The sequence below is a fragment of the Diospyros lotus genome, chromosome 11, assembly GCF_014633365.1.
Source record: "Diospyros lotus cultivar Yz01 chromosome 11, ASM1463336v1, whole genome shotgun sequence".
Taxonomy (NCBI): domain Eukaryota; kingdom Viridiplantae; phylum Streptophyta; class Magnoliopsida; order Ericales; family Ebenaceae; genus Diospyros; species Diospyros lotus.
This window is the reverse complement of record NC_068348.1, coordinates 33218163-33244599: the sequence shown is the minus strand read 5'-3', so window position 1 is coordinate 33244599 and position 26437 is coordinate 33218163. Positions and strand designations below refer to the sequence as shown.

The following is a 26437-nucleotide window of genomic DNA, read 5'->3' as shown; positions in this document are numbered from 1 at the left end:
ATAATATAAATATATATTATATATATTTATTTATTAATGATAGACAAAAGTATTATATAATAATATAATATAATTATAATGTATAACACAATTTAGAACGATTTGTTAATTTATGCTTTGGGTTTATTTACACTTCTTTTGCTACAGAAACCAAATCGGACCAAACTAAATTAAGTAGTTTGAATTGATTTAAAGCTTGGACAAACTATCCACGCCGTACCGAACATGTCGAAGCCATCATCAAGTCGGGTGGGTTTGTCTAGAGTCTAGAGTTTAGAGTCTAGACCGCCATGCGAGCCGGCGAACCGTCCGACTTGATGCGGTCTACAGTTGGACCGGATGCTAATAATGCACCACTTATAAATGGAACCCAATCGAACCCCTGGTCTTGGGAAATAATAAAACTCTTGTCAATTTGTTGTGGTCCAGGTCAGAAAGTTCTGTGATTGGGAGCCAAAGGAGTTCTGTTCACCTTCAGCTCTCTCTCTCTCTCTCTCTCTTTCTCTCTCTCTCTCTCCTCTCTCCTCCCAGGTTCTCTCCTCTCTCTAGGTTGCATGCGTTATGTATCCATGGGTACACTTTTATTTTACACGATGCGTCGATAATCTTCGTGCCCTTTCAGATTCCCCTAGCGGCCCCGTCTATTCGATCAACTCCATTTCCAGTACCTTCGTCAGTCTCGATATTTAAATTGTAGAAATTCTAGGTTTCGAAGAAGACCCTTTTTTTTTTTTTCGCTAGAAAAAATTATTGCTTTACCAGTGTTTGTAGCTTTGGAATTTCGAGGGGTTCTACATGGGAGTTGTAGAAATTAGTGATTTTCCCTTATCTAGAGTCATAAATTTGATCGGGTTCTTGAATTTCAAGGGCTATATGGACAGAAGCAATAATAGGTTCTGATTTTAGGTATATTTTTCGGTTTGTGGTACTGTACCAGAAATTTTCTTGCAATGCGACGTTCTTTTTTCACATTAGAATTGAGCTAGCTGTAAAAGTACAGGGAGCAATATATTTTCCTTTGTTGTTGATTTTCAGAGTTGAAAATCCGTCGTTATAAAGATGAATCATCGACCAGCTACTCGAAGCAAAAATAAAAGGCATAGACCAGATGGCAATGCAGAGGCTACCTCAGAAATTCTCAGGTAAGTTTCAAAGCAGCATTATTTTCAAATTGTTACTGATTTGTAAGAAATTATTTTCTTCCATTTGTACCTAAAATATCAATAGAATATGTTAAAGAACATAACAAATGCGTACCTCGGTTTGCTTTTGACAAGGGAAATTTACTTTCAGTCTTGCCTAGTAAAGCAGAAATCTTTGTGGAGAGTCTCCATTATCTTTGCTTCATAAAACATGAGGACTGGTCTACCAGTGGTTAGCTAAAACCCATTGCAGATGCCAATGAAATTTTTTTGTTTTGGTTCTTTCTCAAGAGTGAATCTGCTTTGTACAAGGCTTGAACTTATTGTGATGCTTTTATTTTCTGTAAGGAACATCATAGTATTGCAACTCTTTCAGAAACCAAGAAGCCATCTTTGGATTGTTAACCAAAGTTGTCTATCAAGAGATTATAATCAAGGCCTTTTCTTCTCCTTTTTCCTTTTTATTTTGGTGGGTTGAGTGGTGTTGCTAGGGCTTTGGATTGTGTAGGAAAGTGACACAAGATGATATAAATTTTTGGCAATCGATATTTGGATACTGACTTCAAAGAAAATATTTTCTTCTACATGCACCTAAAATTAATAATCATAAAAAAAGATGTTGCAGATTATAACAGATGGGTAGCTTGATTTGCTGTTGAAAAGGAGGGAATTTACTTGCTTCTGTAGTAAAGAAGAAACATATGTGGAGAGTCTCTACCAGTTTTGTTTCATAAGGCACGAGTAGTAGCTAGCTGAAGTCAAATCACATTCCAATGAAAAAAAAAATTTGTTTGGTTCTCTCTGAAGAATTTGTTATGAAGTTTTTGTTATTTTTATTATCTGTAAAGAGCATTATGTGTTGCACTTTACTTCATAAAGCAAGAAACTATCTTTGAATTCTAAACCGATGTCTTTCCACAATGTCATAATAAATGATTTTTTCTTTTCTTTTCCCTTTTTTTTTTGGGGGTGGGGGGTGGGGTGGTGGGGTATATGGATGGGACTTTGGATTTTGTAGGAAAGTTCACTCAACTGGTCAAGTGACACCAGATGATATAAATTGCTTATACATGATTTGGAAGCCTGTATGTCAAGGGTGTCGAGTGAATACGAAAGACAATCCTAATTGCTATTGTGGACTGGTTCCCCCTCCTAATGGAAGTCGAAAATCTGGCTTGTGGCAAAAGACGTCGGAGATTGTTCTTTCACTTGGGCCTGACCCATCCAAGGATCTCCGCACTTCCACCAACTCACCAGCAGGCCTCACGAATCTGGGTGCTACATGCTATGCTAATAGCATACTTCAATGCCTCTACATGAACAAGTCTTTCAGGGAAGGTGTTTTCTCTGTGGAACCACATGTTCTGAAAGAACAGCCAGTTTTGGATCAACTTGCTCGACTCTTTGCTCAGTTGCATGCTAGCAAAATGGCTTTTGTTGATTCGGCACCGTTTATTAGAACCCTGGAGCTAGACAATGGTGTTCAGCAGGATAGCCATGAGTTCCTAACCTTGCTTTTTTCATTGCTTGAGCGATGCTTGAGCTATTCCGAAGTTTCCAAGGCGAGAACAATTGTACAAGATCTTTTCCGTGGAAGTGTGTCTCATGTAACCACGTAAGTTTGCACTTACTATGAGACCAAGTTCAACTATAGGGTTTCCCTCGTTCATTTATTTTGGTAGTTGGAAATAATTAGTATATTTGGTCCTTTTGTGAATTTAGGAAATTGTTGTGAATTTAAACAAGTCTCCTTTGCGTCTTTCATTGAAGAACTCCTCTAGAGATATAATTCTTTGCTGTCTTTTTGAATTTTATGTTGGCTATGCTTTACCACCAATGCAGGGCTTTGTTAGTGTTTGTCTATTTTAAATTGTTACTTTGCATTGCAATGGTGTCATTGGACTTCAAAGAACTTGACCATACAAAATATTATGTTAGTGCCAACCTAAGCCCCTGTGCTGGGTCTCAGCACCTGAACTGTAAGAAATCCGCCATGTATGACTTTTCCTAAGAGTATCTTTTTCATGCCTATAATCCATATTGAGTGGAAGACTCATACTGATAAAAAAATTTCTTATACTTCTCCTTATATTATTCATTTGGATGGCTTGCATCAACTTCTTGCAATGTTATTCTAAGCCTTATTAGCTGTTGGTAAAAATCAGTCCATTAGCTGTGCAAGCCTTCTAGGTTTTCATTTCGGAGCAAGGAGCCCAATACACAGGTAAAAGAAAGTAAATATATCAACAGTGAGAAAAATAGAAAGATACACATTGGTTGTATTTTTCTTTGTGTTGGGACTCCTTTTTCTTCTCACCCCTTCTGTTATTCATCTTAATGTGTTCCAGTGCATGTAGCAGATTATTTATCCCTCGGCAGAGCTATTCTATTTGTGTTCTTGCAACATCTTCTTCATGTTAGGAAGCAAATACATGAACTGCTTTTACTGGAACTAAAACCACATGTCTTTTCCTAAACTGATAATTTTGGTAGCAATCCCTGATTCATCTTTATAAATATTGCACTTTAGATTGCAATACATTTCTTTCTTAGTGCTTGGATCTGAGAAAAGTATGATTTTTGTTTTGTTTGCTATTTATAATTATCTAGGTGCTCAAAATGTGGAAAAGATTCTGAGGCTTCGACAAACATGGAAGACTTCTATGAGCTGGAGTTGAATGTCAAGGGTTTGAAAAGTTTAGATGACAGTTTGGATGATTATTTGAGCGTGGAAGAGCTTCAAGGAGACAACCAATACTATTGCGAGTCTTGTTCTACTCGAGTTGATGCAACACGTAGCATTAAGCTACGGTCATTGCCTGCTGTCCTTAATTTTCAGCTCAAGCGCTGTGTTTTCCTTCCAAAGGTTAACATGATTTATATTTCTATATGTGATTCTATACTTCAAACTTCTCACAGTAATAGGAAATCATTTCAACTGTGTTTTATTTAAATTTATTCATTAATCATTATGCTAACTCTTTAGTTGGAGTGACTCCTATTTAAGATAAGATGGGTGAGATGTGATTAAGATGGTTTGGTCATGTGAGAAGAAAACCAATATAGCCTTTTGTGAGGAGAGTGGGTGGAATGGAACAAGTATTTAGTAAGAGGTAGAGGAAGACCAAGGAAAAACTTGGTGGGAGATGCTTAGGGAGGTATTAGTTAAATGGGTCTTATAGAAGTTAAAGCCATAGATAGAATGAATGGAAAGCTAGAATTTATGTAGCTGATCCCACACAGTGGAAGAAGGTTTAGTATGTCGTTGTAAGAACTTTCTCCCCTTTAGTATCTCTACCTTGACATTTTGTTCTGTATGTTATGATGCGTCACTGAAACAAGTCTTAGAAAATCGAGATTGCTTTCTTGATTTGATATTGAGATGGCTTTGAAAATATATACAAGTTACAATTTAATCTCTTTCCTATAAAGTAGGATAGGATTTTAGTAATCTACTCCTAAAAACTAGGAACAACTATCTCCTAAAGTTTAAGAGATAAAACAAATATAAAATACAAATTGACAACAACTAAAACATAATTTAAATAACTTAAGATAATCTGATTTAATCTCTTTTCAAAGCTTTCACACTCCTCCTTAATTTAGACTTCTCCTTCCACTTGGAACCTTATTTTAGTCCAACACTCCCCCTCAAACTGATGAATAGATGGAAGTCATTCCCAGCTTGCTAATTAGGGAGTCAAAAAATGGTCTTGCAATTGTTTTTGTTAGAACATTAGCTACTTGATCAGTGGAAGGTATATAGGATAGATTTATCCCTCTTCCTTCAATTTCTCGCTTTATAAAACTTCGGTCTATTCTCACATGCTTCATTTGGTCATGCTGCATCAGATTTTTAACAATACTGATAGCTGATTTGCTATCACTAAATACCTTTGTTTGTTGAGACAAAGGCATCCCCAAGTCTTCCATTAGCCTTTCCAACCAAATCACCTCACATATCTCATGAGCAATTACATGGAACTCAGCTTCAGCACTACTACAAGCCACAACTGATTGCTTCTTGTTTCTCCATGTAACTGGATTTCCCCAAACCTTGGTACAATACCTTGAAGTTGACCGGCTATCTTCTCTAGAATTGGCCCAATCAGCATCCACATAGCCTTCAATTCCCCTATTTTTAGTTTTCTTAAACATCAATCCCTTTCTCGTTGTCCCCTTTAGGTATCTTAGAACATATTGAACATCCCTCATGTAACACCCTGCTTTTCCCAAGTGCGCATTAACTCAGAATTTTGGGGATATTTTTTTCAACAATCATTCAACACATATTCAACATAATTTAAACCCCAACAATCCCAATCTACCATCTCAACATATTAACTTAAAAAAATAAGTTAAGACTAGTAATATCATCACATCAGCGGAAACAGAATCGAAACCTCGATAATACAAAACCATAATTTCTTTATTAATAATATAGAATTCATACTATCGATGTTCAACATGACATCACCAAAATAATATGTCTACAGCTGAATATCTCGTACATAATAAAAAACTACAAAATATCTATTATGTCACTATGAGCTACATCTCAATAACACCCTTTCCCTTAGCATTACTGCTTTTACCTGGAACGTTTGAATATTCTAGGAACATAGTCCAAATTAGATGCTGAATCATCTAAATGAGAGTTTAAAAATATTTTCATGAATATATGCAGACCATGAATAAAACCGACATATCCCGACATGTCCCAACCCAAGAGAATCCCACACAACATTTAACCCTAACCGGGGAAAATGCAATCTCTTTAAAAGCAACACAACCAAATCGACACATTGGCATAACACAATTCTGGTTAAGAGGGACAACCTCAATGCATGAACCCGGGTATCACCCCTATATCATGTTAGGCATTACACTCCCACTCAAAAGCATTACGGATCTCAACACAACCTTGGCCACAAGATGATCAACACTATCCCTGGAATCAACGTCCACCTAGGCAATAATGTTATTTCTCAAAGGAACTTGAGGTGGTGTCTACTCTCAGTCCCGCCACTTGAGCCAACAACTGGGGTGGTGTTCACTTTCAACCCCGCCACTTGAGCCAACAACTGGGGTGGTGTCCACTCTCAGCCCCCCCACTTGAGTACCGTAGGGTGAAGTTCGTCTCAGTCTCGTCCCAAGTGGGTCACATAGCATTAATCTTTGGCACGCATCACAAGTGCTATCACTCAAGTGCTACACACAGATTGACAATCCACATCCCACATGGACCACACATAAACATGCCAATGCCACAACACAAATCATGCATCATATAAACTTAACATTTGTATGCACATAATTTAAAATATAAAATTGAATGCACATATAAATAACCACTTTGGATGAACCATCCGTATGTAAACAACCTATCACAGGTCAACTCATTTGTATAAACAAATCATGTATAGGGTCGAACCACTCAAAATAAACCAAGTTTTTAAGTAAGAACACTCACAGTAAACCATTCACATGCAACAAAACTAGTTTTTTCGGTAGAATCACTCACCTTAAATGCAATTTAGAATGCCTCGAAATTCAAGCTCAACCTTGACTCTGGTGCCAAGTTGCCAAATTCTAAGCCCCGACATGTTCCTCAAACTCTAAATAAATTTCTAAAATTTTTCAAAAACTTTCTATTATTTTTCTTTCTTTTTCTTCCTCTCCTTTCTCTCTTCTTCTCTTCCCTGTGCCTTTACCTTCTTGCGCCCAAGCTTATTTATACCCTCCATGCCATCGCTGTTGCCTTGGCCACCACTCCATATATACATTTTATATTTGCATCATCCTTGGCTAAGGAGCTCCTTGGCTTTCACACACATAAATATATATATATATATATATTATATGAAGGAACTTAGCCTTCATGCACACTGGGTCACCACGCACACACTCACATACATAGATATATATCTATATTATATAACATAATATATAGAGAAAATCACCCATTAAACCTCTAATTAATTTCATAATCTTATTTTAAACTTTCCACAAGTGCAATTACACCCTCAAATATAAATTTTATTTAGATTAAAATACCAAAATTTCAAGATTAATAACTCAAAATTACTTGATAAGGACGATTTTGCCTTTGCGCTTTCACAAGACCTTTGTTTTATCCCGAAACCACTTCAGGGTTGTTCCTTACACAAAATCGGAGCCCCCTCAAGGTTCTGTTGACTTTCCGGTGGTCCCCTACAACGATTCAATTTTTCAGCTTGAATCATAGTTGTACCAAAAACAGTTTCGATTCCGATTTCTTTTAATAGCATAAATCCTATCTCGGGATGCTCGTCAGTACTATATCATATTCCTTAGACATCAAGGCTCCATGGCACTCCCTGCGATCAATTCGATGATTTATTTTTACTATCAAGGCAATTTTCGGTATTTTAATCTCACTTAAATTATGTGGCAATTTTAGGCCGAAACGGGGTATTACACCTCATGTGTCTTTGAGTAGGAGAATGCATGTATTGATTGATTACACTTACTGAATAGACTATATCTGGCCTTGTTAGCCTTGTTAGAGACAAAGAAATCAATCTCCCAACTAACCTTTGATACCAATCTTTTTCCACTAAAGCACCATTTTCTTCAACTTTCCTGCCCTTTTCTAAGGGAATTCTAGCTGGTCTGCAGGCCATCATTCCTATATCCTTTAGCAAATCCAGGGTATATTTTCATTGTGAGATGAATAAGCTTTCTTTGCTTTGGGCCACTTCCATGCCTAGGAAATATCTCATGGTTCCTAGGTCTTTTACTTCAAACTCAGCTTTTAATTGCTTCTTTAGGTTATCAATTTCCTGCAAATCATCCCCTGTCACAATAATATCATCAACATAAACAATCAATATCACCATTTTTTTATTTTCAGTGGATTTAATAAACAAGGTGTGATTAGATTATCCTTGTTTATACCCTAATTGGTTGAGAGTCATACTGAATTTATGAAACTAGGCCCTCGATGACTATTTTAATCCATAGAGGGACTTCTTTAGCTTGCACACTCTTCCATTATCAACCACATGCTCAAAATCGGGGGGAACCTTCATATAGATTTCCTCATCCAAGTCACCATTAAGGAAAACATTCTTAATGTCAAATTGGAAAAGGGGTCAATCTAAATTCACAACAATAGATAATAACACTCGGATAGAATTTAGCTTGGCAACTAGTGCAAATTTCTCCTCATAATCAATCCCATAGGTTTGAGTGAAGCTTTGGGTAACCAATCTAGCCTTGTATCTTTCAATGCTCCCATTTGCATTATGTTTTATTGTAAATATCTACCTGCATCCAACCGACTTCTTGTTAGGAGGCAGTGGAATGATCTCCCAAGTCTTGTTTCCTACTAGGGCAACCATTTCTTCCATCACAACCACTCTCCACTTAGGATCACTCAACATTCTGAATATTTTTGGGAACTTCAATGCTATTAATCTTGGCCACAAATCCCCTGAACTGTGGAGACAATTTGACATATGTTAAATGCTTAGACATAGGATATTTGACACGAGACCTTACCCCTTTTCTCAAAGCTATAGGAACAGCCCAATCCAAACCATCATCCTTTCTAGCATTGTTGTCAATGTTGTTTCTGAGTGTAGTAGTCCCCTCATCAACCATATTCTCTTCTGATGGACCAACATCTAAAAGTAATGGCTGGTTTTGCTTTGGTTTTGGCCGGCCTTTAGGTCTTCTAAAGTAAATAGAGGGTTATCAGTTGCTGAGGGAGGCTGATGAGGACCAAATTTAGGGCTAGAACTTGTTTTCTCATGCCTAGAATGATGAAGAGATTCAGAGGTATGAGAAATAGAGGAGGGATCGGTAGGTGCAGGCTCAATAAGGGAAACAACCGATTCTGCCAGTGTGTTATCACAAGGAGGATGCTCCCCCTTGAGAACACACTAGTAGGATAGGATCAATGGGGAAAATAGAGGGAAGAGGATTAGTAGGGACTGGTTTTGTACATGTGATGGGATAAAAGGGATTATCCTCGTAGAAGGTAACATCAGTAGACACAAAAAATCTGTGATTTGTAGGACAATAGCACTTGTATCCCTTTTAAGAGGGTGAATACCCAACAAAGATGCATTTGTGAGCTTTAGGGTCCAATTTGGTTCGAGATAGAGCATTGTTGTGAACATACACAATGCACCCAAAGACTTTAGGATCAATGAAAAAAATGTAGACATTTGGATATAGAGTGCAAAGAATGCTAAGGGGGGTTTGTAGTTGCAAAGTTTTGGAAGATAGACGATTGATTAAATAAGCGGCTGTGAGAACAGCTTCTCCCCAATAAGAGTGAGGGATATTAGTGGTAAACATCATAGCTCTAGCCACCTCTAGGAGATGTTGATTTTTTCTTTCAACCATCCCATTTTGTTGGGGTGTATATGGACAAGAGTTTTGGTGAAAGATACCATGCTCGGCTAAGTAGTTTGTGAAATCATTGGAGAAATACTCTCGGCCATTGTCGATTCGAAGGATTTTAATAGAGGTTGGAACATATTCATATTAAACTGATGAAATCTTTTGAATATGTTACTAGCTTCCGATTTTTCCCTCATTAAATACACCCAACAAGTCCTAGAATGATCATCAATGAAGGTAATAAACCACTTAGAATCAGTGATATTAGGGCATTTAGAGGGTCCCCAAATATTATTATGAATCAAATGGAAAGGGTTAGAAGGCTTATGTAATTGAATAGGATGATGTGATCTAGGCTGTTTAGCAAGAGTGTATTGTTCACATGAAAGAATCTGCTCTTTATTGCTGAAAATATTGGGATACAAAGATTTGAGATAAGGGAAACTAGGGTGTCCTAAGCGTTTATGCCATAACAAGACTTTTGCATTGGTGGTCACACTTAGGACAGCTTTATTTGAAGAAGAATTAGGGAAATCTCTTGCAAGACAATAAAGGCCGTCCAACACCTTAGCATTGCCAATCATCATCCCCGAGGGTTGGTCCTGAAACACACAATAGGAAGGGTAGAAGATTACATTGCAATTCATATTCTTGGTGATTCGACTGACTGATAATAAGTTATGTTGCAAACCAGGAACATGTAGTACAGAATTGAGCCTTAGGTTAGATATACATACTGTTCCTATTCCCACATCAGGTGAGGTGGTTTCAGCAGCCATATATATATTGAGGGAGGAGTTACATAGGGTATAATTAGTCATAGAGCATGTAGAATTTGTCATATGATCTGATACACCAGTATCAACTACCCATATAATTAGTCCACTGATGCAATGGACTGTGGATTATTAGTGCTTGACTGGGTTGTATCTTAATTAAGAAGCCTATACAAGGCTTGTATCTGATCTTCGAATAGGTTCAAACTAGGTTTCGTTTATGTGGAAACTTCTGCATTATATGCAGATCTGGGGCTCTCCTTCCTGGATCGTGGCTTTCAATTTGCTGGTTTTCCATGGATCTTCTAACAGGTCTCCTTAGTGTGATAGGGTTTCTTGCAATGGTCACACCATATTTTTTCTTTTCCTTAAGTCTTGGGAAAAAATCTCCCTATTTGATAGAGGCAAGGGCCGAGTTTTGGTGTGGCAAAACAGGGTTGCTTTGATGCTAAAGCATCACCTTATGTCTGCTTTCCTCCCTTCTTACTTCCACAAATACTTCCTTAAGAGATGATAAGGGCTTTGTGCCCAAGATTCTCCCTCGAACTTCATCCAAGTCGGGATTAAGGCCATGTAGGAATTCAAAAATCCAATCTTTTTCTATCATCTTTTGTATTTGTTGCTATTAGTTGGAGATTCCCAACTGACGATATAAAACATATCCATTTCATGCCACAATTCCACCAAAACATTAAAATATTTAGTAACACTGCTCATACCTTGTTTGGTTGTCCTAATGGCAGATCGGATTTCAAAGTATTGAGAGGAATTCTCCAAGTCTGTGTACATCTCTTGGATTGATTCCCAAATCTTTTTTGTTGTTTTGTAGAATAGGTATGTCCTCTCAATTTTAGGCTCCATAGAGTTGATCAACCAAGCCATGATAGTGGAATTCTCTGCCTCCCAAAGACTATAGGTGGCTGCGGTGGATGGTGGAGTGAGGATAGATCCGGTTAGATAACTGGATTTGCCCTTGATCACTAGCATTACTGATTGATACCACTCTCTGAAATTGCTCCCATTTAGCTTGTGCTGAGTAATTTGTAGAGGGTGGTTATCAATAGGTGTTGCAGAGAAATTTGATGAAGATGGAAGTGGGGGAAAGGTTCTCGGAGAACTGGTGGCTGAGGCTTCAGTTAGGATTGGATTTGGGTTAGTTTCAGCCATGATCAAAACTAAAAGAAAATCACTACTGCTTCTGATCGAACTAGCAGCTCTGATACCGTGAAACAAGTCTTAGAAAATCGAGATTGCTTGCTTGATTTGATATTGAGATGGCTTTGAAGATATATACAAGTTACAACTTAATCTCTTTCCTATAAAGTAGGAAAGAATTTTAGTAATCTACTCCCAAAAACTAGGAACTACTATCTCCTAAAGTTTAGGAGATAAAACAGATATAAAATACAAATTTACAGCAACTAAAACATAATTTAAATAACTTAAGATAATCTGATTTAATCTCTTTACAAAGCTTTCACACTCCTCTTTAATTTAGACTTCTCCTTCCACTTGGAACCTTATTTTTGTCCAACAGTCACCCTAATTGGATCCTCACTACCTCCATATGCCGAAGACTTCAACTTGGTGTCAGGAAGCAAATAAGTGCTAAGTTGTTTCTTCTACCTCAGTCCTGCCTTATAAATTCGTCATCATAGATCAGCTTACGCAAGAATAAGTTTTTACTTAAATTGTCTATGATTCCTCTTTAAAAATCTTGTGATGCATGATGAGCCTGAGTTGCTCGTTTTGTAGTATTTTGAATTTATGTTATGTAAATATGCAGTGCTTAGATGGAGGCAGGTTTATACGCAATTAAAAACAGAACACACTTCAGCACCAGGAACCACCACACTTCATGTATAGTGCAAGATAGTTGCAAAATGAGAGAAATGAATTCTTTTATTGCTGCCAAGATTGTGATGACAGTAATAATTAAGACTGGTCTTCTTTGAGCTGGATCTGGATCAATGAAGCCTTTTTTACTTAAAGATTTGGTCTTGTTCTGTAGTTTATCAATATTGTAGATTGTTTTATACTATGAACATGGCAATAACTAAGGGTGCAGCCTTTTTTATAGGTTCAATTGTGGTTACTTTTTCTTTTGGTCATATTGTGTTCTCCTTCCATTTATAGAATTCACAGGGATTTTCTTGCAGGTGCATCAAGATCTTTGGTTAATCTAGTGAGTTTCAATATAATTGATGTGATGTCATCATATGCATTTTCTTGACAATGTGTACCGTAAATGTTGTTCTTTATCCCCATATTTGCCTGAAGTTTTAGGGCATTCTGATTATTGTGCTCATGGAAGTTTTATGGAAATTTCACATGCTATGTAATGCATGGTATTGATGTTAGGCAAAACTTGCAAAATTTGTTATTTGAAGTATTACTTATGCTACAGTCATTGGAATTTAATTTCAATTGGTCATTGAGAAGGTTATTTCTTGGGTTTGTATCTTAAACTTCCTCCTCGTCACGCTCAGTTGTCATCGCATATCTTACTTTTGATTATGAGGAGGGCGTTTTGTTACTCAGTGCTTGATTTAATATTAAACTCTCTTCCAGCTTTGATTATAAAAAACCACATAGGTTTGCACAAAATTGTAACACCATGTATAGAGAGCAGCGACAGCTGCCCAGGCTGAAGGTTACTGATGCAGGGGCAGCATATAGAGAGGTTCTATAATTGTGATAGTGGTTATATAACTTGTTGACAGCTGTGCTAGTTATTCTCAGAGCTATGCCACTTAGCTAGGGTCAAGGAAGCATCTGTGTTGAGATCATCTTTTTTTCCTTTTAAGGCATGACTTGGAATCCTTTCTTTGGGCACAATTTCAAGGATTGGATACTAATTCTTGGACAGCTTTCTATGGGTTAATCACGATCATCCTCCTTATCTTTGGGCATGGCTCCCATTAGAACCTAGGATTTCCTAAATCCATTCATTTTATAGGGCTCCTTGTAAGTATGTTAGACATGGTTCCCTGTGGCAGGTTGTGTGGAGATTGACGGCTGCTAATAAAGTGGCCTTCTTTGTCGGGACTGTGTGTCTAGGTGCTATTCTTACTGCAAACTTGTAAATGAGGTGATAAAAGCCGTGTTTGGCTGTGTTATGCTGTGAAAGTAGTGTTGATAAAAGTAGTATTTGGTAATTGAGTGCAATACTGTGTTTATTAATGTCAAAAGCAAGCAGTAAGTGTTCAGTTAATATTTGACTATGGTGTTGTATATGCAGAATGACTAAAAAAGATATTAGTATGTTAAATAAGAATTTTAAAACAAATATTTTATACTAAATTATTCATAATTTTTAAAGTACTATAATAAAATTATAAACTCAAAGTGTTATAGATAACTAAACAAAATAATATGAAAAAATGTCATTTATCACACAAAAAGAGGATTAATAATTCATATTCATATTTATTGTGGAAACACATTTCTTACTTCTTGCCAAATTAAATGCAAAAGTATGAAAAGATGTTAAGCCATTTCTTATTACTTGTAAATCTGTTTTTAAGAGTAAAGGGTAAAATTGTCTGTTTCTTTTTTAAAATGGCAGGTCTTATCATAAGCTCCTGTGCTTTTAATTTAATGTTGCAGTCTCTTCCTTTCATCAGTGGTGTTTAGTGCCAACCTCTTATCTTTTATTTGTTTTAGGCATGGGGTAGAGCCTGCCCTATTCATAGATTGCTGCACAGTTTGGAGTGTTGTTACCTGTTATCTTATGTGGATGTTGTGGAGGGGCCATTTTGGGTAGAGCAGTCTATTATTGTTCTGAGAGAATCATTCTCAATTCCCTTTCTTGTAGATAAAGGAGGAGAACTCTTTTTGTCCTTTGTCTTCTGTTTATTTCGTTGATGACTTGTCCCTGCCCGAAGACTAGACATATAAGTTTTCCTGTTTAGGGACCGTTGACCCTTTTTTTCTGAACAGGCTCACCCCCTATAAGGTGATGTTTTCTTAATACATTTTTCGTATTTTACTTGTCAGGAAAGGGAGAGGTTGTACAACTAGCTAGGCTATTGTTAGATTGTGTTTATTCATGTTGAATAAGCTGGGTGAAATCTAAGAACCAGTCTAGTTCTGCTATGCAATATGTGCATTGTCATGATTAACTGTCATCAGATGACAGCTGACTCCTTGATGAGATCTGACAAGCAGCATTGGTCTTGATTGAGATCATCTCTCTTTTCTGTTTATCTGTATGCATGGATCCTCTGGTTCCTGCTGTGGTTAGCTCTAGTGAATTCTATTTTCTTTTGCTTGTTCATAATTCAATACTTACTCTTTTTTTTTTTTTTCAGACTACAACCAAGAAGAAGATCACCTCTGCTTTCAATTTTCCTGGAGAACTGGATATGGGGCACAGGTTATTTGAGAATTCCCACCCAGATTTAATATATGACCTATCAGCTGTCTTGATTCACAAGGGTTCTGCTGTGAATAGTGGCCATTACATAGCACACATTAAGGATGAGAATTCAGGGCAGTGGTGGGAATTTGATGATGAACACGTCTCAAATTTAGGGCAACACCCATTTGGTGAAGGCTCTTCAAATTCTGCTGCTAAATCTGCAGTTGTTGAGCCAATTATCCATCAAACATGCTCTGGGACAATGGAAAATGTTGTCACTGGAAGTCATGTGCATGCTAGTCAGCCAAACTCTTCCAAATCTAATATTGTTAATTCTGTCCATACATTCTCCTCAAGTGATGCCTACATGTTGATGTATGTTCTAAGAGATTTAAAGGATCATGGTGAAAAAGCATCGAAGGATTCTGGTGAGATTAAAATGGAAAACCTTATTGGTGGAGCTCCGGAAAACAGTGTTTCTCTTCCATCTCATCTTTGTGAAGAGATAGAACAATTGAATAAATCATATCTTGATGCTTGCAAACAATACAATTCAAAGAAGGAATTGGAGTTGAGTCGCATCATTGAACGGCGAAAAGAAGTCCGAACAGTTCTTTCTGAAGCCCCTGTCCAATCACTTGGGGAACCATATTTCTGGATTTCCACTGACTGGATACGCCACTGGATTGACAATATCAGTCCCTTGTAAGTACATGCCTTTCTCCTAGTGCCATCTTTGGTAAGTGTTAGTAAGTACTAATCAAAAGACTTGGTTTGAGTCAGATAAATGATCAATGTCTGCAATAAACATTATTCTGATAAATGATCAATGTCTGCAATAAACATTATTCTGCCTAGTTAATAATCATTAATTCCTCTTTCTGACTATTCTATGATTTCAAGTAAGCTTCATGCTGTTTTCATCAATCTGTAATTTTGGCCTATTTCATCATTAATTTTATTGAACAAACATATGAAGTTTTCATGAGAGTGTGATGAGGCTTATCATTGTTTGCCTCTGAACTAAAAAAAGAAAAAGGCATCCACAGTACATGAGGCTCCCACTTTGCATGCAGCCTTACCCTTGTTTTGCAAAGAGGCCAACAAATAATACTGATAATAGTTGTTTGTTTTCATGGCTCAATTTGTGACCTGCTGCAGGAACATTGACAATAGCACTATCCAATGCTTGCATGGAAAAGTCCCAGTTTCAAAGATTGGCAACATGAAGAGGTTATCAACCAAGGCTTGGACCATGTTGTACTCAAAGGTACCTGTTTTGACTACGTTTATAATTACTATTATTCATCTAGTTTGTACTAACCTCTTCGTGTTTTTAAGTTGGTTATCTGTTATTATGTGCAATATGATTAATGCCTACTTGTTTGCCTCATTCCCTCTTCACTTCATGACCAAAGGGAAAAAAATAAAAAAAAAGTTTTCTAGTAATAATTGAAACTCCCAAAAATTCCAGTCATATAACAAATATGGTCTTATAGTAGTCCAATAAAATTTCTCTTTCAGTTTTAAAGGGATATTACGATTGTATAAAATGCTAGACTTACTTCTTCACTTCTATCGTCTTGTTTTGATTTTATGAGTAACACCATCCCTGGATCTCCCTTCCTTTTTTGAACAATTGATCCAAATATCTAAACTGATATTTTATTTGGATAACTCGATCTCCAAGTCTCACAATGACATCATCCACACTTCTATCTAACCTGAATTTGCATTCCACATATTTGGTTTTTCGACTTACTTAACATAAAGTTTTTGGATTTTAAGGTGTTCCTTCATAATTTAAGTTTAGTATTGATGTATTTTTTTTTTTTTTTTGGTCTCATCCACCAAGACAACATCATTTGCAAATAGAATACACCAAGGCTCTTCTTGGATGGCCTTTGTGAGTTCATCTATCACAAGAGCAAAGAGTTAAGGGCTTAATGTAGATCCTTGATGTAATCTAAATGTAATTGAAAAACCTTTAGTATCTTTTCCTAATTTGTATATGAGCAATCCAAACTTCTTTCTTCTCTTAACACCTTCCATAGAACAACTATGGGGACTCTCTCGTAGGCTTTTTTTGAGTCTACAAGTACCATTTTCTTTTTTTGTTTGTTTGTTTATCTTTGGTCCTTTCCTTTTTGTGTTTCCATCTTGTGTAGGTTGGTTTTACAACATCATTTATGTGATGGTACACAGGGTCAATTTTCATTCATTGCCATCTCATGAAAGTTTTTCATATGAAAGACGGTGTTGGAACTTTATTTTAGCATTCCCTCGCTAGCAGGTTGTGTTAGCAAGGTCATGTAGCGTAAAAAATTCACATTGTTTTTTTGTATGGATTTGTTTTGTCAAATTGACATTATGAATGACATGCCACCAACCATAACTTGGTTAGGATAAGATGAAGTTGATGATGACGATCTTTGGTCCTTTCCATTAGATGTCTTAATAAGTAGATATCTTCCATTTAATGGCCTTAGTTTCTCTACTTAACCTTTGTTCAATTAGCCTCTCCCCAAGTTTCATGTGGCTCATTAGTTTGATTCCTCTATAATTTTCATGACATTGAATAATTCTCCACTTGTTTGACATTCTTTTTGATTTAAGGATCACATTAAATAATTTCGTTAAGAGGTGAGCTTTAATAAGTACTTAAATTCCACCTTTGATATGGACATCAAGGCCTATAAGCCTATGTTGAGTGATCTCCAAACCTTTCACATACGATGCTGATTTGATGGATACCCATCAGGTTAGGTATAAATTGCTCTTCCTATTCACCAATCGAGATGATCTCACTCTTTGAAAGAGTCCATAATGTTGCTATTCCTCATAAACACATTTCAAGATTCAGGAATGATTTTTGAGTAACCAATGTCAGCCTACAAGACAGAACCTTAGTGAAGATTTTATACACACTTCCTAAAGCAATCCCTTTAGGGAAGAAAATGAACAATACAATGAAGATTCACCTGAAAACTCATTTGGTCAGCTGCTTTCTGTCTGCCCCCCCCCAGACAGGCGCCCCCAACTTTTTCATGTTCTTCTCCACCATTCCTTCGTGGTACTATGCAATAAACTTTGGTAGCCCTTAAGCTTTTATTTGTCATTTTTCATCTTCTTCAGGTGTCCTTCAGTTTTTTTATCTTTTCCAAATTTCTTTTTCTTTTTTTTTTTTTTTTGACTTCCAGATCTGGCATAATTGTTGCTAATTATATTTGTCTAATGCTTGTAAATCTAGTATGATGGAGGCCCAACACTGGCCAAGGATGACTACTGCATTGATTGCCTTTTTGAAGGGGCACATAGTATGGTCAGTGCTGAAAGCTATAGGGACCGAAGAGCACTGATGAAAGAACTTGCTGAAGCAGCTCTTGCAGGGAAGTGTCTAGATGGACCATTGTACTATGTATCTAAGGCTTGGTAACTTCTTGTCTACTGATATGTTAATATTTTCTCTCTGACCTGCTATACCTGTCACAATTGTATTGCAGCACTTCCTACAAGAAAGCTTTCTGGAATCAGGAACCTATTAATCACAGGACATGTTTATAAAAATTCTCTCTGACCTGCTATACCTTTCTTAATTGTATTGCCTCACTCCCCATAAGGAAGCTTTCTGAAATCAGGAACCTATTAATCACAGGGCATGTTTATGAGCATGGAGCATTTGAATAGAGAAGTAGAATATAGCTTTGAGAGCTTGATCATTTTCTGAAGGAACATTCCTTGTTTCCCTTTCTTGTAGTTCAAAGAAGATTTCTCTTTAGTCTATTCTTTTTACTGATTCATTGATGGGTTTTGTTGCAGATAAATAGATTTACAATTTTATCTTTTCCTTTTGCTATTTTATTTTTTTATATTGTCAATGAATTTTCTTATTAGAAAAAGGTTCATAGGGCAAGTTATTTGTTTGTGAGTAAATTGGTTCTTGACATTTATAGAGAAGAAAGGGACTGGTTTTCTTTAAATGATTCTCCCTGCTCTTGGTTGTGTTACAGTAAATCATTTCATATATCATGATCTTTTTCTGGTCCCTGGTTTTCATTTTAGATCTTAGTTTTCTTCTAAGTTTGCACTGACACTAATCAGTTCCAATTTGTAGGGTGCAACAGTGGTTACGCAGAAAAAATGTCGATTCCCCATGTGAAGCTGATGCAGGACCAACTGCTTCAATCAGGTGCCCTCATGGGGAACTTATGCCTGAACAAGCTACTGGTGCCAGGCGGGTGCTTGTTCCTGAGAGCCTCTGGCTATTTTTCTATGACACTGCCAACACAGTAAAGCCTGATGATCCCTTGGGTTGTTCAACTTTTCCTTCCGACTCTGCACCCTGTGCTCAATGCAATTTGGAACTCTCAGAAGTGGCATGCTTGGAGGATAATCTAAGGTTGTTATAGTATTTTCAAGTAATCTGGTTAATATGTTTTCTTAATTGTTTGTCCTCTCATACTGCAGAGAGTTCAAGCAGAAACAACGCCAGAATCATGAAAGATTAGCTTTAGGAAAAGGTATTGCACTTTTTCCCATTCAAAGATACTACTTGTTGCCAACTCTATGGCTATCAAAATGGAGAAGTTATGTCACTGCAAGCGGCAAGAGTGCTACTTCTTCTGCAGAACCTGAGACTTTGAGCAACATCATTGATTTACTGAAATGTGAGAAGGTATGATACACAGCTTCATTGGCAGTAGCTCTCTTGTTGTTCATACTTCGCCACCTCCATTGCTGATAATGAGGGAATTTTATTGTAGGCAATTTTTTCACATGTCACTTGGGTTAAGTTTCTAGGTCACTGTCCATGCCAACTCAGTTATGGACTTCTTTTCTTATGTGGGTGCTTGAATTCTTTGGAAGGATTTGCCTTTGCCTGTTCAAGGGTAGTTTTCAAAATTTTAAATTCTATTAGCTTTCTGAAAGGTGTATTTGAATGCCAAAATATTTTTTTAATGGTCTAATGTACCTTTAGAAAATGTTTATGAAAAAAATAAAACAAAATCAGACACTGCACAAGACAAATGATGCAAGTTTTAGCTAGGGTGTGAACTTAGTCTGAGCAAGGAACTGTTGGTGTCACATTGTTTGGTCATAATCTACATTAGATGATGGCTATTGCATGTCAAGACTTAGATCTGGTCTGTCTCCTTTGACTTGAAGTCATATTTTTCCTTTCTATTATTTTGTTTATAAGTTTTATATTTCTATTTTATCCAGCACTCAGGAGTTCTTGAACGGCCTCCTGATCTGATCTTCAGACGTGGTACAGTTGTGCAAAAGTCACCCAATGTAAGTGTATAGCTGTCTTTCAATTGGCATGCAGCAGTATAGTTTGTATTCTTATTGTTTAATAAGATATTAACCCTCCAGTTCATAAATGTCAAGTTCTCAGAATATGTAGAAAATTAGTTTCTGATGTCAAATCCCTGTTACCTTGGTTTGGACTTTAGACAGATCAGTTGACAATCATTACTGAAGATGACTGGAAACTATTCTGTGAAGATTGGGGTGGAACAGTGCAGGAAGGTATCTCTGCTGAAATTGAGGTTGGTGATTGCCCAGGAGGTGATTCAGTTGGATCATCCATAGAAATGCCAATACCTGAGGAGCATATGAATAATGAAGTAAACACTGAGATTGAATCCAAACGGCTTCGAGTGAAGACTTTTCCAGAGGTAGCTATGAACCATTGTCTTTTTCATTGCCATATGCTTATTTCAAGCTGGGAAAAAAAATACATTTGTGTTTGTCCAAATTTTGAGTTTTCATTAATTTCTAATTGGCTACACAATTTTTAGAATGTTTAGTTTTTGTTGTTACTTATGGAATGAGTTTGCACAACTCAACTGCATTTATGGATTTTTCATGTGCATTGATGCTAGGTCTTCAAAGATCATACAACATTTCACTCGTTTCCTCCAATATTTTCTTCCCCAATAATTCAAAGATCTATTGCATCAACGATTCAGTTTACAGTTCTTGGATGCCTTTGATAGAAATTATTGGAGAACTAGAATTGATGTTAGCCGATCCCACCTGGTGGGATTGAGGCTTGTGATGATGATTATGGATGCCTTGGGTGATATCTTATGATGGATTACTTTGTAACCCCGGCAAAGCATGTTCATATTCCTGCTGTTGGTATTGTCACCTGCTTATGCAAGAGTTGTAAAAGTGTATATATTGTAGCAAACTCAGAAAAAGTAGGATCAAAATCATGGAAATAGTGACAGAATAAAACAGATGAAAATGGAAAATAGAGATATAAAAAGGATGAGGTTTGCACGTTGTGGTTTCTTCTTCAGAAGTTAGCTTTACTCCTTATTTCTTTGAGTATGAGAGGGGACGGGGTTATCTTTGAGTAGGGAAGGTCCTTTGACCTTGTTTCTTTTAGTTTAATCACATGCCAAAATTTTCAGGAACTTAATGTGAAAAGTACATGTTTTTATTCTGTGCTATTTCTTGTCTCTCTGATATGTTGCTATTCTTAGGTATGTGAAAATTGTATAGGTGAAAGAGAAAGCTGTGAGTTAATGAGGAAACTCAATTATAGCAATGAAGATATTTGCGTTTGCTTTATTCGTGGCAAGGAACCTCCAAGATCCATTTTAGAAGCATCTGCTAACAGTTCTGAGCCTGATCGCCGAACATCCAAGCGCTCTAGGAAGACAACTTTTGGGAACTCTGTAAATTTGAAAGTTTCTGGATCGACATCAATCTACCAGTTGAAAATGATGATATGGGAATCCTTTGGGGTATGGTTCAATTTCATAGGGAAAATTCATCAATTCATATCTTTACATTCTATTGTTCATGGTGTATTTGTTTTTGGTCATAATTTAGTTACCGGTACATTTTTTCTTTGTGTTTGTTTATGACGTCATGATTTAGAAAGTGTTTAAATCTAGAGCTGTGCTATATTTGACATGTTCCAAAAAAATTTTAGTGAGGGGGTGGGGTTTGGAATATTAAACATTTTGTTGTATTTCAGAAAACATTTGGAATTTTAACTATCAAAATCAGTAGCATGCAAAAGATATGTTGGAAATAAATTGTCATCAACAGAAATATTAACTGTTTTTTTTTTTTTTTTCTGGGGGCAACTGGTCTGCAGCCATAAAAAATAAAAATAATTGAGCAAAAAAGAAAAAAAAGAAGTCAAATATGATGAACTAAAACTGAATTGCTGGCAAAAAATAAAGAGAAACCCTTTAGACTCTGGAATACAAATTCAGCAGGAATAGTGGGTTGTTTAAGGCACACTTAATGAAGCATCTGCATATTGTTGATCTCCAATCCCCTGTATATTGTTTGTCATCACTTTATCAGAGTAACATACAACTAGGGAAGAGGGAAGTGCAAAGTTTCAGATTATTGTGAAGTTATGGTCAGATTTGATTCTTAGTCCCAATTGAGACTGTTTCGACCATTCAATGTTAAAAAAATACTGTTGCCTACTCTTGTTGGCTTGTAACACGCAGTGATCCATTTGCTCATAAACATATTCTTGAATTTCACACCCAACCTCCTACATCTGGAAGAAAGAGACATGATATAGAAAAATGCAATCCCATTTTTTTTGATTTTTTTTTGTTTACATCATTTGCATTATTATAGTTAGTCTGAAATGTTAGTGTATTTGATGTGGCAAGGACACATTTTAGTTACATCAAGAATTTGGTGAATTGCAGAGTTTGGACTCTTTTCCATATACCATGTTAAAATGTTTGCTCAGAATTGTAGCTCATAATTATTTCTGCATCCTGACTAAATGTGTCAGCCATCTAAGATAATATTATGGTTCTTATTGAGGTGACGGTCATGGGTACAAGTTGTGGAAATAGCTTCTTTGCAAAGTAAGAGTAAGGTTGCATGCAAAAACAATTCTCCCCTAGCACTCAAAAAGTGGGGAGTTTCGTGCACTGGGACACTCCCCTAGTCCCCTTGTTAGTTTTAGAAGTTTAGTTGTATAATAAGCTTGCTAAGATGCAGAGATTATACTATTTTCATATCTTTAATTTGTTACATGACTATCATTTGATGATAAGATAACCTGATTATTTTCTTTTATCTTTCTGATAAGAAAAGAGGTCCTTGCATTTTCTTTTATTTTTCATGGTAAAGAAATTTACTTTAGGTTTATTTTAGTGATGATTTAATAAGTTTAGTACTGCACCTCATCTTTAGAGTGAAGTACTGCATCCTTCCACTAATTTTGTCAATGTCTCCAGGTTGTCAAGGAAAACCAAACTCTTCATAAAGGTTCCAGGGTAATTGATGGGGAATCTGCTACACTTGCTGATATGAATATATTCCCTGGAGATACTCTATGGGTCACAGATTCAGAGATGTATGAGAACCGGGATATTGCAGGTAATTGGTGAATATAGTTCAAGAAAACCATTTCAGGATATGTCTTCACTGGTACTCTCTATGTCCTATTGTATATTTATAAGAGAAAAAAAGGACAACCCTTAGCTTTTGCAACTGCACTGTTCTATTTTACTTCTCCTGCTTCTTTCCTTGGAAGTCCCAACTTACATGTCTTGGTTTGAAAATTTTATACCCTTTTGTTATTTATACTGAAATCTAGTAATAGTTCTTAAAAAATATCCAAATTTGTAAAGTGTATTATCATGGCACATCATTTAAGGATTGAACGTTAAACTGTGTGCATGTTCAACCAAGACACATTGCAGATGGAAGGAGTAACAGGTGATGTGATGATTCCTAAATGCAATGTTAATAAGAGGAAACTGGCATATTACCTGCAAAGCCATATCCCCAGATTTTGTTGTTATTTTTTAGTTTAAAATGTTGAGTGACTAGTGACTACAAACTCTATGTCTTATGCTTTTTACTTTATTGAATAGTGATGGTTCTTAACTCTGTACCCAGAACGTTTTTTTCAGAATACTTTAAACTAGATAGGTTGTTGATCAGTTCAAAATCTTGCCAATTTTTTTTTTCCTTGAATTTTTATTTGTTCTTCTTGGGGCTAAGTAAGTGCCTGTATTTGCTGAGTGCCAATACAAGTAAAATGTGAAAAAAAATAAAAATAAAGAATGAATGAAGAAATAAATAGAAGTACTTATCATTCTAGGAAACAGGCTTTAGGTTACGGGAAGCACTAGTGTTGAAGCTGATGATATATATCCCACTTTAGCAAAAGAGGTAGAGGAAGACTAAGAAAAACTTGGTTGGAAACTCTTAAATATGATCTAAGTTATAAGGACCTAACAGAAGATATGGCCATAGGATGATTGGCACATTAGAATTCATGTAGGCAACCTCACTAAGTGAAATTAAGGCTTGATATATTGTTGTTGTTTTTGTGGGGGGCCACGACATTCTCTTTCTTCTTCTATACAACTCATTTATTAAAAAGGAAAAAGAGAGGGAAGTAAGATAACCTAAATCTTACTAGCCATTTTATACTGTTCGTTTTCTTTGTTTTTCCATCTTTTTTGTTGCTTCTGTTTATTTTTTTTCTTTTCTGGAGACCCTCCTTCCAAGATATTAAGGAAACTGGTCTAATATTGCTCCAATGCATATGTCCATAGAGCTATGAAGATCAGTCCATTGTTTGTTTCCATTGCTACTAGATGATCTCCTTCTTATTGAACATTCACTTTTGATGTTAGTGTGGATCAAGAAAATATGTCTAACAATGTCAAGCAAATATGCAAATCTGACGTGTTGAAATGTATCTCTAAGTTTGTTTGGTTCATAAGTGATGATTTTCCTACCGATTATATGTGCTCTTATCAAGAAAGTCGTGGCTATTGATAATTTGCTTTCCATAAAGAGTTATTCCTATAGATAAGCTGTCTAATTCTAAGTTTCCACAGATGAAATTTCTGACCAGAAGATGGAGGTGATACAGACAGAGGAAGGGTTTCGTGGAACACTCTTGACTTCAAATATCTCATCTCAGGTTGTGTAGGATGCCTGATGTAATTAATAAGCGTATTCTATTATGGTCAAAAGCTTTTTTGATACTTCAGCTGGGAGGTGGAAAGGCTGGAATTTTAACATACTTAGGAGGTGAGATGTTATTTGTGTTACATTTTGCAATTCTTTTCTTGTATATGTTCTGTCAGATGCATTAATCAGTTGCTTTTGTCTGTGCTCTACATGTTTACTGAAATTTTAATTTGTTGCCAATTATGCTGTCATTGGAATGACTTGACTCCTTAAACATGATAGAATCCCGGTTGTCCCTTGAACTTTAGTGCTTCAATATAAAGTTTTCGGTGCTGGTAGCCTTTTATGGTTGAGAAAAACCCAAAAAAGGGCCGTGCTCATACTGGTAAACTGCTAGAAGTTGAGAAATCTCAGCATTATCAATATTGTTGGGAAGCAGGACCATTTGTCTTGAATTCATGGCTGTTGAATTATTTGTTTGTTTCTGAAGGAAAGTTCTAGAAGGTACAAGGACCTTGGATTTAGGATTTATGTTCCTAATGTCTCTTTCACACTGGATCATTGGTTAGCAACATGTTATATTTTCTTTACCATTGATAATGCACTGCATTTGAAGTCTTGCAAAATTTAGTTCCATGGTAAACATTCAGTAGCTTCAGAGAGAGCCTTGGTAGCAATGGTAAAGTTTTTCTATTTTGATTGAAAAGTCACATGTTCGAGTTGTAAAAACAAATTCTTTGCAAGGTAAGGGTAAGACTGCATACAAGCATGACCTCTTCTGAGTGGGTAGCTTCATGCACTGGGTACACAATTTTTTATTATACATTTAGCCTCATGCACTGGATATTTATTTTGCCACATAGTAAATCCATGCAATGGGGTGTTGCTCTATAAGCTCAATAGCGATTGTGGAGCAAACGAAAGTTTGATATAGTACATTCTTGTGCCAACAGATATGCAATCTTTATTAAAATGCGGCATTTTGCTACAGGCTGTTTGATAGAATGACGGATGTTTGTAACCAGGGAGCTAACATAGGCAACTGGTCGGTAAATTTAGCTTCCCTACCCCCCAGACAGGGCTGAAACCTCTTGTGGGATTGTCAGAGATGCCTTTCAATACATGTGTTCTCTATCTTTTGGATGTACATAATAGTTAGTTCCGTGTTGTGTTTCTAAAACGAAGTCTTATTAACTTTGTACTGCTGTCTTATTTTGCTGTTCTGGTTTGTCTGTTTTTTTTTTTTTCCCATTTCCTTTTAATAAATGAGCAGAGCGTGTAGGCTAACATGTGTCTTTGCGGGTTACTCAACAATCTTGTAGATTTTGTGAATGCAGACCTCATCCATGGAAAGTGTTGGTGCATTGTCTCGTTCTCTTACATATTGGACAGGAAATTTTTGTATCGTTTGGAAAGTTTGCCTGTTTGAAATGCATCGGCTTTTGGATCTACCTAATTGAGGTACAGTTTGGTGTTTGTCCGGATGAACTTTTGCTTTTTCTGTTGCGATCATGTCTCTTGTTTACCCCATCCCCATGTCATTATCATAGTGGCAAGAAAGGTTAATGAACGCAGTCAGATAGTTTTGGATGTTGCGGTTTTAAGAAAAATATGCAATTGCCTACCTAGTGGATTAATATGTACGTACATGTCCTGTTGATTACATACTACCGGTCATCTGATGTACCATCCCAGCAACATTTATACACGGAAAGGTATTCTTTTGTCATTATGGTTGTGCTGTTAAAGACACGCAGATGAGTAGTCAATCCTACTATATGCATGTATACAACGCATCTCTTCCTTTGAAGATGGTGGTTAAATACAGT

The 26437-nt window shown here is 36.4% G+C and overlaps 1 protein-coding gene across 7 annotated transcripts; it reads left to right on the top strand.

Annotated features, from left to right (window-relative positions):
* Positions 1-411: 411 nt before the first annotated feature.
* On the top strand, positions 412-26337 carry LOC127812981 (ubiquitin carboxyl-terminal hydrolase 26). Of its 7 annotated transcripts, XM_052353617.1 has the most exons (16): positions 415-906; positions 1036-1142; positions 2161-2757; positions 3753-4008; positions 14626-15380; positions 15837-15945; positions 17926-18107; positions 18790-19074; positions 19143-19350; positions 19899-19970; positions 20132-20356; positions 21173-21436; positions 22913-23054; positions 24533-24728; positions 25931-26069; positions 26159-26337. In XM_052353617.1, exons 2-14 carry the CDS (start codon positions 1060-1062, stop codon positions 24625-24627), a joined length of 3273 nt encoding a protein of 1090 aa, XP_052209577.1. In that variant the 5' UTR covers positions 415-906; positions 1036-1059; the 3' UTR covers positions 24628-24728; positions 25931-26069; positions 26159-26337. The 7 variants fall into 7 exon arrangements, with proteins under 7 accessions (XP_052209579.1, XP_052209577.1, XP_052209576.1 ...); XM_052353616.1 differs by having other exon boundaries at positions 25946-26337; XM_052353615.1 differs by having other exon boundaries at positions 25931-26337.
* The last annotated feature ends 100 nt before the right edge of the window (positions 26338-26437 follow it).

What these genes read in the sequence shown, in the direction of transcription:
- LOC127812981 (XM_052353616.1), top strand. Translation starts at nt 1,060, where the DNA reads ATGAATCATCGACCAGCTACTCGAAGCAAAAATAAAAGGCATAGACCA. An exon ending in AGTGTGTCTCATGTAACCAC is followed by an intron (nt 2,758 to 3,752) that starts GTAAGTTTGCAC and finishes ATAATTATCTAG; the next exon opens with GTGCTCAAAATGTGGAAAAG. An exon ending in GAGTGAAGACTTTTCCAGAG is followed by an intron (nt 20,357 to 21,172) that starts GTAGCTATGAAC and finishes TGCTATTCTTAG; the next exon opens with GTATGTGAAAATTGTATAGG.